General features: G+C 33.7%; 1 protein-coding gene and 1 pseudogene across 1 annotated transcript; both read left to right on the top strand.

Moving 5' to 3' along the window:
• Nucleotides 1-303: 303 nt before the first annotated feature.
• On the top strand, nucleotides 304-1411 carry LOC120215191 (annotated as a pseudogene).
• A 7203-nt stretch (nucleotides 1412-8614) lies between these two features.
• Nucleotides 8615-13471, top strand: LOC120215190 (WD repeat and HMG-box DNA-binding protein 1). Its single transcript, XM_039212927.1, has 12 exons — nucleotides 8615-8930; nucleotides 9105-10192; nucleotides 10361-10537; nucleotides 10683-10796; nucleotides 11360-11464; nucleotides 11749-11883; nucleotides 11959-12014; nucleotides 12123-12225; nucleotides 12305-12421; nucleotides 12513-12639; nucleotides 12730-12860; nucleotides 12949-13471. The coding sequence occupies exons 1-12, from the start codon at nucleotides 8657-8659 to the stop codon at nucleotides 13405-13407; spliced, it is 2886 nt and encodes a 961-aa protein (XP_039068858.1). The 5' UTR covers nucleotides 8615-8656; the 3' UTR covers nucleotides 13408-13471.
• Nucleotides 13472-13840: the final 369 nt, after the last annotated feature.

Below are 13840 nucleotides of genomic sequence, written 5' to 3'. Positions count from 1 at the left end.
ATAAGTAGGTTAACGTCTAACTTAGAATATTATCAAATTTTTAATAGAAAATAACGAATTTATTATATATAAATAATTGAGTGATAATTTTATAACTTTTAATAGCAAAAGACTTAACAAAATATCACTTTATAATTGAAATATTATTTTATAATTTTTAATAATAAAAAACTTACCAAAATAGTACTCGGTAATTTAGAGATCATCTGTGTACTTCATCCCAATCATTTTCTCAACTCCGTTTTCGTACTTTCACGATCTATACCATAATTTACGTTAAGTCGTTTCCGCATAGGCTAAAATTGATTTGCAAAGGGATATTTGTTACAAATTCAAAACACTCTTCTTTGTTATTCACCGGCTTTTTCTTTTCTTTTCTTCTCCAAAATTGCATTTTTATTTTTGGATTCTTATTCTTGATTTCGGAGCAAATACTGTTGTGAGTAATGCAAGACATCCACTCAATCGGAGGTGGACGAACATTAACCTCCGGCGGTGGAAGAGGAGTAGACAGAAGGTTACGACCGCAGCACCAACAAAACAACCAGGAACTCAACTGCCCGCGTTGCGACTCACCCAACACTAAGTTCTGTTACTACAACAACTACAACCCCTCTCTCAACCACGTCATTTCTGCAAGAGCTGCCGTCGTTACTGGACGAAAGGCGGTGTCCTCCGTAACGTCCCCGTCGGCGGTGGTTGCCGCAAAGTCAAGCGCTCGAAAAACAAACTTTTAGCCGAATCTCCTACAGTTGCCGCGGCGGCCTCTGCACCGTCACAGCAGCAACACCTTGATCAACGTGAAGCGAATTGTCATTCTAGCAGCGAGAGTTCGTATCTCATCCCTGCTAATTCTAACGTTGCAGTGACGAACAACGACAAAAGTTGTACCCGTGGCACCGCCAAGGCGGCATCGGTTGTAACATCTCACCCAAATAAGGTAAATGTAAGCGAGTCGGATCTGTACGGAAACCCTAATAATTTAGTCTACGAACAAGTATCGCAGTCGGAGATTTTCCCGGGGATTGGGAATTTTTCGAGCTTGGTTACTCCGTCTAAAAATGAAACGATGTCGTTTGGACTCAGTACGGTATTTAATGGACAAGGACAGTGGCAGCAGCAAAAGATTGAGGAAATCACGGGAGGATTGCTTGATCGTACAGTGCAGGTTGAGCTTTCAAATATGCATAGATCGGAGAGTGGATTTGGACTGCTGGATTGGCAAGAGAGTAGAGATCAACAGTCGTTTGATCTTCCTTACGATGTTGACCAAACCTATTGGAGTCAAAGTCAATGGATTGATCAAGATCATCCCACCCACTATCTACCGTAAATTATCTATTGCCTTTTTTTCTCCTTAAATTATTTATTAACTAAAGATGAAAATAAAAACAAAGTTTAAAGTAAAAAAAAAAAACCTGGAGTGAAGCGAGTTAAATTGATATATGAGTGCGACTGTTTCTTCTTGTGTAAAATTTTCAAATATTCTCTTTATATTTTTCCTTATATTTTTAAGTTATAGCTTGGTGATTTTTCAAGGTATTTCCAGTTCGATACTTCATGTCAGTTATTTTTTCCTATTTTTTAATACATTTAATTTTAGAGAGATCATAGATTCAAACGTCAATGATGATAAAGTGATTAAACGTTCATTATTAAATAATTAAGAGTACTTAAAATAGATATTCTTTTGTAATCATCTTTTAACTTAATAAAAAATTTTGGGGAGAAAGATTTTGTTTATGATGTATCTAGAATTAAATTTATGTAGTTAGTACTCTCTCCATTCCATTGTGTCACGTATTGATTATATATATAATTTTAAGAGACATATTTGATTAAGATAAATGATAAATTATCTTTAAAATGTAATTCATAGATTTGATTTGAGATGACATGAGTCGGATTGGGTCGAGTTCTCGATTAATTCGATCCCATCCGAAAATTATATTCTCCGTTCGACTTGAATCCGACCTGAATCTTTTTGAGATAAAATTCAAACATGACTCGATCCGACACAAAATAATATATTTATAAAAAAATATTTTTATTTAATAAAAATAGAGATTTACTTGGAAAAAATAATATATATAGATTTATTATTTCAATTATCCTTAAATATATAGGGTAAAATTATATTTTTTTCAATCGGGTCGGATCGGATATTTTTTTACTATAAACCCGAATTCAATCCGACCCGAACATAATATCTAAAATAGCCCGATTCGAACCAAACCTGAATTTTAAAAAATCTGACTTGATAGGGTTGTATCGGAACCCGTCAGATTTGGGTCTCGTGCCTATCGCTAGATTTGATAAATTTATTTTGATAAGTATAAAAGAGTGAGACATGCAAGAGTAAAAAAAAGTATAAATGTTGTTGTTTGTTGATTTCTTAAATATGATATTTTAGATGTAATAATTTAAAAAAAGAATTACATTTACTGAGACGAAGGGAGTAGTATTACTTAGATCGATAGTTTTATATGTAGCACAATGAATGGTAAATGAAATAGTTTCACTTATTTTGAATATGTATTAATATGATATTATAAGATTTTTGAAAAAAATAATATTTTAAATGAAAATATGATTATGAATTATGTAATTTGCGTTCATTAAAATTATTGGTTAAAGATATTTTAAGGATTTCTTTTATTAATTATTATTATATCTTCATAGAAGTAATTTTACCTCTGAAAATACTTCTATCGCTAATCTATTAAGATCATTTCCGGAAAGATAAATTGGAGGCTAAGAATTTTCGAAAATAATGTTTGATAAATTCGAAAGATTTATTAGAATTACGACGGTTTTATGTAACTTGTTGGCTTATATGATATTAAAACAATAATAATGCTAAACTTAACATAAACATGCAAAGAGTCATTATATAAACGTTTAATGAAAAAATAAGTGTTAAAATTACACATTTCGCTTATTTTAGGTGTTAAATTTTTTTTTGCTCAATGTAGATGTCTAACGTTTTTTTAGTTATTGTTTAAGTGTCTACATTATAACGAATGTTAAAAAAATATTATCTAACACATGTTCCATTTATATTTCTTTAAAATTTTAATTTTTAAAAATTATTTAAAACTATTGTTATTTTTTTAGAATTTTTTTTAAATCATGAAAAAATCTCAAACTCTAAGATCTTTAATTTCAAATATCATTATCATTTGTCGATGATCATCTCCGGTCATCACTTACGTTATCAAACGGCCACCCATATATCATCATCCACCCACTAATCAATTATCGCTGTTATCATCACCTCAAATCTTTAAATCCCTAAACATTTCAAAACTCATAACATTGGAGCTTCATCCACTTTCTATCATTCAAACAACCTCGTAATGATATTTAGCGAGATTTATGACTAATTAGTACCAGGGGAAACATTTGCGGGGAGGAATAGTTCCCAATGGAGGGAGTGTTAGCGGGGTATCTGCAATTTTATTCCCTTTTCTCAAACGCTCGAATTTTTAGATCCTCATCGCACAGTACCAAAGGAATTATGTTATGATGTGTGCGCTCCAATCTTGACGGGCGATACTTCGATGTATGAGGCATGTTACGAGTTTTGAAATTTTAAAGATTTAAGGTTTAAAATTTAGAGATTTATAGACTTGTAATGGTAATAACAATGACCGGTCAATGGGTACGATGAAGACGGTGACTGAAGATGACCAAAGTCAGGTCGGGTCAACTCACGGTTCAACCGAAACACATCGTTTTGGCTTCAGCTGCCCCCTCCCAAAACTATGTCATTTTGGAGGGGGTATATAAGCCCACTTTTTGACTAAATTCCCCATTTATCTTTTATCCTCTAAATCTCTTTCTAGAATTCTGCATTTCCAGGAGCATTTGTTGCCTAGCGCAATTTCAAGGTCATTTTCCTCGAAAAACCTCACCGTTGTCGTAGATCTACATGGGACTCCTTAGCTCCAACAAAAAAAAACTCTAATCTACGTAGTCAATCGTCCGGTGACACCGATTTTGAGATATATACTTCCAGGTGACCTGAGGAGCATATCCACCGTTGGGAACCCCAAACGATGCCTCCGTCGCTGGGAATGAAACCTCTTTCCTTTCATTGACCATTCTTTTTTCCTTTGGATTTGATTTAGTCTACCTTTGTTGTTTGGTTTTAAGTAAGGCTTTTGAGGACACAGTCATCGTTCGTTGTTGCTTCTAAAGAGGACACGATTTCTTCTGTTACTGCTCCAGTCGAAGGTGGCTTCTTAAGAGTAGAGATCACTCGAGGGCTCAATTATTGTTGGGTTCTATTTGGCTATGTTGTTGGGATAGAATGACTGACTGTTGATTGGGTGGAGGGGTTGGTTGAGATGAACTGATTGAATCAACACTCGTTGATTAACTATTCCGGTGAACCAAAATAATTGGTGAAAATGGGCACCAATTGGTTTAGGGAATTCAGAATTAGGATTTTCAAAAATCTAAAATTTAAAATGATTGAAGTTTTATACCCAAACCCCAAAAATATATTATATAAGAGGACATCAATTTTCTGAATATATTTTATTATTTTAAAACCAGCTAGTTGGATTGAATAATATTCGTTATACAAACTTATATATATCTATAATACATTGAAATTCTAATTTGTTTTTGGGTAATGAAACCATATAATTATATAATTAAAATCACGTTAATTTGAAATTGAATATAGGGTTGATAATAGGTCGGATTTGAGTGGGTTAGAGTTTAACTCACCCAACAATAGGCATATAAAATTGTCATACAACCCACCCATCACCCGCTTGATCATCGACTCAAATCCATTCCACCCATCAATTGCGGATGAGGTGGGTGGATCGGGTTTTAAATAGATTCTATTACTAGAAAATCATAATTGAAGATACATGTAACATCTTACTAAAAATATTTAATACATTAAGTCACCTACTATTAAAGTTTTAAATTTCCAATACTCTTAACATATAACAGAATTACATAAACAAAGTTCTCACTTCCCAATAGTAAACAAAAGCCTAAAAAATTACATAAAGTGAGCAAGCATCAACCTTTGCCTCGTTATTTCATCTTACAATAAAGCTATTGCCATTAGTTCTTCACATAATCACCTTCAAAGGTCCTCACCATCCTGTCATAGATGGGAAAATAAAATATAGTGACATAACTTTTGAAGCAAAAATAAATAAATTTAAGAGAATAATATGAATAAATTATCAAGTTAACGTTAAGAATTTCACTTGATGAACATTCATCGTCTTCCACATCATTATCCTCTAAGATAGTAGCACATACTTGTGCATTACCAAAACAAGAGTCTAAAATAATAATATAATGAACACGTTATAAAATTATAAGATAAAAGAAGAAGAAGAAAAAAAGTCAAATGCATATAAAATATGATAAATTTATCTGAATACTCTCCAAATATCCAATTTTGCATACACATGAGAGCCTCCACCGTTTCAGCACGAAGGCTTGAACGTTTAGGACTGAACGTCCTCCCACCATGCTAAAAACACTCTTTGAAGCTACAATAGATACACGAATTGCTAAAATATCCTTAGTAATTTTTCTCAAGATTGGAAATTTTAAATCAATTCTTCAATAGTGAAGCACATCAAATTCATTACTCTCGAGTAATGCATCATCCTCAAGATAGTGATACAACTCACACCTCACATTAGCTTTTCTTTTTTTAGTCCTCTTAATATGGATCCTCTTAATCTTAGTCCATTTATCAACTTCCTCTTCGCTATTTTCATTAGGATTATTAACTGCATTTGTCTTACCCAACAATCTATCACAATTAGAAGAAGTAGAAGAGACATAATTCTCATTGTTAGGTTTATCTTGATACTCAAGAAGCAGTTCATACAACAATCCTCGAACCCTTTCTATCTTAGCATCAGCATCATCACCATATATTTTATTGAAGTAATAGTCCACGCACTCTAGCTTATTTCGAGGGTCCAAAATGGCTGCAACTACTAAAATTTCATTTATATTTGAACAATATTTGTTAAACTTCTCCATCATTTTTTAGCCATATATCTAATAACTTGCTCATCATCACTATATTTTTAAGCATTTAGTGCTATTTTGATCTCACATACTTTTCGAAAAAATAAGTTTGCAGTAGGATATTTTCTACTAGAGAACAACTCAGTCATTTTGTGAAACTTGTTCAATTTATGTCAAATAATTTCAGCCAACTCTCAATCACGTTGAGGAACCACAAACTTAAAGTTAGAATTTTTGAGTCTTCAAATTAGCAAAGATATTTTTAAATGGCAAAGCACTTATAAGCATAAAATAAGTGGAGTTCCATCTTGTTTTACAATCAAGTGACAATATTTTAAAATAATCAATTTTCGAAGCTCTAGCCTTATCCTCAAACTTTTGAACTCTATTAAGAGTTGCAGTCCAAAATGCAACACAATTAAGAATCCTTTTAATCCTAAAAATTACTTCCAAACCATCCTGAACAATTAAATTCAAAATATGTGCACTACAACACACATGCAAAAAATTGCCACCCGATAAAAGAATATCATGATCAAATTTCTCTTGTAACACATCAATCATAGCATCATTTGTTGAATAATTATCTAGTACCACAGATGAGATTTTTTTAGCAATATTTATACACATTCAAAGAGTTTATCAAAATTTGGGCATGCACGTTGGCAGCATGTGGACAAGGAACATAAACAAACCAATTATAAGATGAAATAATTAAAACACGTTAGTTTTTGAACAAATAAAAAATCACTAGAAGAACACAACAACAAAACAAGTAGGAAGCCCTTTAAAAGTTTGCAAAAAAATAAATTAACATAATATATACCTCAAGGTTTTATATAACCTTTCTTTTGATTCGAAGCTGTCCACATGTCAGTAGTAATTGTCACTCTCCCCCTATAATCATCAAATAATTTCTTCAAATTTTATCTCTTGCTTGCAAATAGTTTCAAGATGTCATTTTTCAAAGTATTGCGTGAGGTTATATTGAAACTTGGATTTAAGTTGTTGATGAATTTTTGAAACCCAATGTGCTCAACAATATATAATGAATACTCATGAAGAATGACCATATTGGCTAACTACTTTCATGATATCTCTTGATAAAACACATGGTTTTCTAACTTTATTTTTATTTCGTTTTAGTATTTAAATTTCATTTTTTTAAAATTATGTCTGACATTTAGTATCTAAATTATTATTTTTATTTCGTTTTAGTGTCTAAATTTCATTTTTTTAAATCATATCTGACATTTAGTTTAAGTTTCATTTTGGCATACCGCCGTTAAAAACTTAGCGTTATCATTGAAAAAAAAGTAAGAGTAAAATATATGTTTAATACATAAACTATCAGTTTTGTTTCATTTTAGTACCTAAACTTTCATTTCTTTCAAAATCATACCTAGCGTTTACTTTTTATTTCATTTTAGTACATGTAGTTAAAAAATTAACTGAGCTGCTGCATGCATGTGGCATTTTTTTATGGGTAAATTACATCATTTATTGCTTAACTATTTTCTCATTCATATTTTGGTCCCTAAAGTTAAAAAAAAATCAATTTAACAACTCAACTTTCAAATTACTCATGTTTTAATCACTCTAATTTATTTTATTAATAATTTTTGTGACATATCATTCATTATTATTTTATTAATATATAATTAAATTAAAAATAAATAAATTTGAAACTTAAGTGATTAAATTAAAAAAATTATTGAACAAAATAAGAGTAAGAAGACAGTTGAGTGATGAATGATTTAATTTACCCATAAAAAGTATCATGTTGTAACAATTCTGCTAAGTTTTTAATGATAGGTACCAAAACGAAACAAAAAGTAAATGCTAGGTATGATATTGAAACAAATGAAAGTTTAGGTACTAAAATGAATGAAAATTAATAATTTAGGTACTAAATATGTAGTTTACTCAAAAAAAAGTCATCAATCCTGTTGAGGCATAATACCAAAATTAGCCCCCAATGTTTTCCAAAAATTGTCATTTTGCTCCATATTATATTTTTTGGAGCATTTTGGCCCCAACATTTCATTTTATGGCAAAAATGTCCTAACATTTGACAGAATAATAAAGTTGTCCCTTATTATTTTTTATGGGTAATTTTAGCCTTCAACTTTTCATTTTAGGTTAAATATGCTCATATTTTTTAGTGTTAACCATGTGTTATCTAATAGTTTTCATATATAGAGAAGTTTTTTGCCCAAAAGTGAAACGTTGTAGGCCAAAATGCTCTCAAAAAAAATATGGGCTAAATTGCCATTTTAGTAAACGTTGGGGGGCTATTTTTGGCATTAGGCATTCTTTTAATTTTTAACGGCGAATATTAAAATGAAGTCTAAACTAAACATTAAGCATCATTTTGGAAAAAATTAGAGTTTTATTAAGACGGAACAAACATAATAGTTGGGTACTGAACGTTTAGTTTGCCCTAAATTAAATCAGTTCCTTCAGTGAATTATTTCCCTCCAAGTTTAAAGTTCCACCCGCGAAATCCAAAATCCATGGCTTCAGTTTCCCGCCAAAACCATACTGCAATGTATAACACCCACCGAAGAGAGCGAAAGAATTAAAAACACACCAAAACTCCTCCGTTCCCCCCCCCCCAAAAGTCTACGCCATGAAAATCAAATCAGTGAAGCTAAGAGACGCACACGAGGGAAGTTCCAATGCTTCCTTCTGCTCCATCTTGTGGGATCTCCAATCTCACCACTTGGTCACTGCTTCATCATCTCAACCGTCCGTCTCCATTCACGATCCCCTTCTTCCTTCGCATCCGCCACGGGTTCTTCGCCACCACCGAGATGGTGTCACGGCGTTGGCGATTAGCCCCAATTCTACTTGTCTTGCTTCTGGATCTATTGATCATTCGGTTAAGCTCTATAAATTTCCAGGTATTCCCCTCTTTTTAAAAAAAAAAAATTGTGATAGGTAGCTTTTTGGTCTCTTTTTATCTGGGTACTTGTTGGAATCAAGAATTATTCGATTTGATCATATATAGAATCTGGTTGATAATATGTTACATCATGGAGAGCAAGGTTTAATGGTTCTCTTATTTATTTTCTTAGGCGGCGAATTTGAGACTAATATTACCAGATTCACATTGCCAATACGTGCACTTGCTTTTAACAAATCGGGAAGTATGCTGGCAGCTGCTGGTGATGATGAGGGCATTAAACTTATTAATACAATTGATGGTTCAATTTCTAGGGTTCTTAAAGGGCATAGAGGGCCTGTCACAGGTTTAGCTTTTGATCCTAATGGAGAATACTTGGCATCAATTGATTCAACTGGAACTGTTATATATTGGGAACTTCAATCCGGAAGAACATTATATACCCTCAAAGGTGTAGCTCCTGATACCGGTATGGATACTTCAGTTTTAAATGTACTTAGCTGGAGTCCTGATGGGGAGACTTTAGCTGTCCCTGGTTTGAAAAATGACATAGTGATGTATGATAGGGACACGGCTGAAAAGCTTTTTACTTTGAGAGGCGATCATATGCAGCCAATTTGTTTCATGTCATGGTCGCCTAATGGGAGATACATGGCTACTTCCAGTTTGGATAAGCAAGTTTTGATCTGGGATGTTAAGAGGAAGCAAGATATTGACAGGCAGAAATTTGATGACAGAATATGTTGTATGGCATGGAAGCCAATTGGAAATGCACTAGCTGTCATTGATGTCATGGGAAAGTATGGAGTGTGGGAATCGGTTGTTCCGTCTTCAATGAAGTCCCCTACGGAAGACATACCGAATTCTCAGTCGAGGAACAATGGTCTCCTATTTTATGACGAGGAAGATCAGGAGGTCAGCATGTCAGGCAGTTTAAGTGATCTTGGTGAGTCTGAGTTTCCTAGCAGAAAACGATTGCGAAAACAGTTGGTAGACGATTATGATCAGCATGAAGATGTTTATGATGAGTTAAGCTTGGTTCCTAAAGCTAAACCCCAGAGAAAAGTGCACCGAGTTAACAAGGAAATTTTGGATAAAGAAAAAGATGCATTGAAAACCGTAATGTCATTTAGGCCAAAATTGCAAGAGGCTTTTCAGCCAGGTTCGACCCCCCTGGCACCTGGAAAAAGGCATTTCTTGTGCTACAATATGCTTGGAAGTATAACTACAATGGAACAGGATGAATATTCCCATATAGAGGTATTTATGCCCTTTGTTTAGTTAAATCCTTTTTATTTTGTGTGATAAATTGTTTGGGCTGGGTGATTAGCATATTTTGTGATCTATGAAAAATTGGGTTTGCAGAAAGGGAAAAAAACATGTCTTTATCTCCATTGCATTCTGATAGCAAATGCTTGTCTGATGCAGATAGATTTTCATGACACTAGCATCGGTCCACGAGTTCCACCAATGACTGATCATTATGGTTTCACAATGGCTTCACTAAATGAAAATGGAAGTGTTTTTGCAAATCCATGCAAGAGCGAGAAGAACATGAGTACACTCATGTACCGTCCTTTTTGCAGTTGGGCTAATAACAGTGAGGTTAGAGTAGTTTCCTTGAAAAAATTCCGTACTTTACTTTTATGCTTCAGTTTGGATACATGCCGATCTTGTAAATGTTCACATTGGTGCTTATGATTAGTTTCAGAATGTGATAATTTTTTGGTACATTTTATTGTGAATTCAGTGGTATATGCGATTCGAAGGCGAAGAAGTAAGAGCAGTGGCACTTGGTTCAACATGGGTAGCTGCAATTACAAGCCTTAATTTTCTTCGAATCTTCACTAATGGTGGTTTGCAGGTTTATCTCTTAATACTGTTTCTTGCATGCTTCATGATATGATTGCAGTGTTAAACATAATTCAGTTTGGTATGGTCTATTCATTATCCATTCTTCTGAATGATGATTTCTTGGAAAATTATCATTGCATGTTTGGTTTTTATATTCATATCGAAGATAGCTGGAATCAAGTAATGTCACATCTATGATTTAAGTTTTAACAGATATGAAGGATCTGTCTGATATCGTCTTAAAAGGACTCTCCAAATACAAGAAAATCTTGGTAAAACATGAATACAGATGTGTTAGACATATACATGTCTGACCTTCATGCTTGAGTCAGTAATTTAGAATGTAAGTTTTTCACGTTAATATCAAACCATAAGAATGTATGACAACACTTGAGGAAAAATGTGTTGGTTTGCAATTGATAGAACCAGCTAGTAGATGAATAAGTAATTATGACAGAATGGGAGTGTTGGTGGCAACCTATATATGCTGCTTATGTTTGTAATCATCTTAATTACAAAGGAATTTGGGTTTGTTCTTGTGCTCATTTGTTTCTCTTATGATATTTATTGCAGAAACATATTCTTTCACTTAATGGACCAGTGGTGACTGCAGCAGGCTTCAATGATGAGCTAGCAATTGTCAACCATGTTTCTGATTGTCTTCCATCTAATGAGCAGGTATGTTATTATTACTATGACTTCTTCCTTGCATGCCTCAAATGATTCACCTAACATCAACATGTTAGTATCCAGTGTTACTCAGACTTGGATTTGAGTATTGGTATGCATTTGACGCATGTTTGTTTAGTTTTTCCCTAAGTTATTCCATGTATTTGGAGGGCATATCTCATATGTAATATCTAAGTTGCTACAGGGGCCTTGGTGAGCAGCAATAGTTGGTGAATCTCAGTCTTGGAGCCTGACCTTAAATTATATGATTCCTTTTTATCTACAATATGCAGATGCTAGAGTTTACATTATTCAACATATCTAAAGGAACCCAAGTCTTCAGAGGTCGTCTTCCATTAACTCCCGGTTCATATTTAACGTGGTTTGGGTTTAGTGAAGAAGGCCAGATAAGCTCTTATGATTCAAAGGTATTCAAGAACTCTGTTTTCAGGTTATCATAATAACTACATTTATTTTTTAAATTGAACCTTAAAAAAATGCAGGGTTTTCTAAGGGTTTTCACAAGCCAATATGGTGGCAACTGGCTTCCTCTTTTCAGGTTTGATATTCTTCTTTCAAGGATACAGAAGTTATATTTTGATTAATATTGCATATTACTTCAAAACTTTGCCGTATTTATGCAATCATTGTGCGTTGTTCTTTGCAGTGCCAACAAAGAAAGGAAATCTGGTGAGAATTATTGGGTGATCGGGTTGAATGCGAGCAAGTTGTTTTGTGTTGTTTGTAAGAATCCAAATACATTCCCACAGGTATTATAACCGATCATCTCCACTCCCTTATATTTTGAACTTTAAATCAGGGAGTTATGGCCGTTCTCTCTTTTTTCAGGTGCTCCCTAAACCTGTTCTTACTCTGATAAGCCTGTCATTTCCTCTTGCATCCTCTGATCTTGGAGAAGAAGCCCTTGAAAATGAGTTTATGCTAAACAATCTGCATCTCTCAAAGGTGCCATCCCTTTATTTATTTCTGCATTTTGGCTTTTGATGCAGTTTTTGAGTTGCTTAAGATTTTTCTTGTGTTAACTATAAACCTGCAGATTCAGAAACAAATAGAAGCTACAGCTGGTGAAGGCTTGGACACTACTTCTCTTGACGATGAGGCTTTCGACATAGAGGCAGCACAAGATCGATGCATCTTCCGGCTAATTGCATCCTGCTGCAACAGTGAGTCTTTGAAATTATGTTTAAATCTTTCATGGCGTTATCCCTGGCTGATCTTAACTCCGTTAACCCCGTTTCTGGCTGCTCTTGCAGGTGACAAACTTGTGAGAGCCATCGAACTTGTGAAGCTTTTATCTGTCGAAAAATCAGTTAGAGGTGCAATACAACTTGCCACTGCATTGAAGCTTCCTATTTTGGCTGAACGATTCAATGAAATACTGGAGGTTAGCCTGTAACATCTAAACAAATCCAACTTCTAAAACTGCTACATTTGGATTCTGATATTTTTGTTAATACCCCTTTTATAAACAGGAAAGGTTGAGAAATAAAACAATGGATTCAAACACTGGTCTTTCAAGTTCAAAACATGATCTTGCAGTCAACAAGCCCTATACTGCAACTGAAAGATTGGAACCATTTGCTCCATCTTCAGCTAAACTCTCAGCTCCTGTGTTTACAAAGAAAGTAAAACCTTTGGAACGAGTTAAATTCGGAAAGCAAAAGACAGGCATTGATCAAAGTGCAAATCTAGAGGACAGCAAGGAGGTAAAGGATGCAGAGAAGAATGATGGGTCTAGCCATGTGAATGGTGTGAAGGAAGTGAAGAACTCAGATAGTCAAGGCCCTTCAAACTCGTTTCCGAAGTTGCCAAATATTCGGGACGGAAAGAAGGATCCATCTAATCCTGTGTCGAAGTCCTCAAATGAGGAATCAAAGAAGGTTGTAGGAGAACGACCTAGTAATCCATTTTTGAAGTCGACGGTTAAGTGACAGTTAAGTGAAAGTTTAAAGCCATTGTTTCACTCAACATGTAAGGAGTTCTTTTGTTGATAAATCTTTAGGAATATTATTTTATAAGTTGGTGTGGATGGTGATATTTAGTATTAAAGTTGGTTTTGAGTATTAGCAATGATAAGACCCTCATTTATTTCCGGTAGACCTAATGTATTTTTATTTATAAACACAATAACAATACTTACCCATGAATATAACTGAGCTCATAGCTTTAATATGAATATATATAATCATATAGGTTCGATCTTGTCTAAAATGCATGTCTGACATCAATGCATTATGTATATGTCAATGATTTTTCATAACATTTCAATATACAATATCATGTCAGTAAAAATAAAGCTTATCAATACGTGTAATATCAATGTTGCCATCCTTGTTACTCTAATTGGATCAATATCATATATGT

This window comes from Hibiscus syriacus, unplaced genomic scaffold (assembly GCF_006381635.1).
Source record: "Hibiscus syriacus cultivar Baekdansim isolate YM2019G1 unplaced genomic scaffold, ASM638163v2 tig00110114_pilon, whole genome shotgun sequence".
Taxonomy (NCBI): domain Eukaryota; kingdom Viridiplantae; phylum Streptophyta; class Magnoliopsida; order Malvales; family Malvaceae; genus Hibiscus; species Hibiscus syriacus.
The sequence above is the reverse complement of the archived record's forward strand: the minus strand, read 5'-3'. Positions and strand labels throughout refer to the sequence as shown.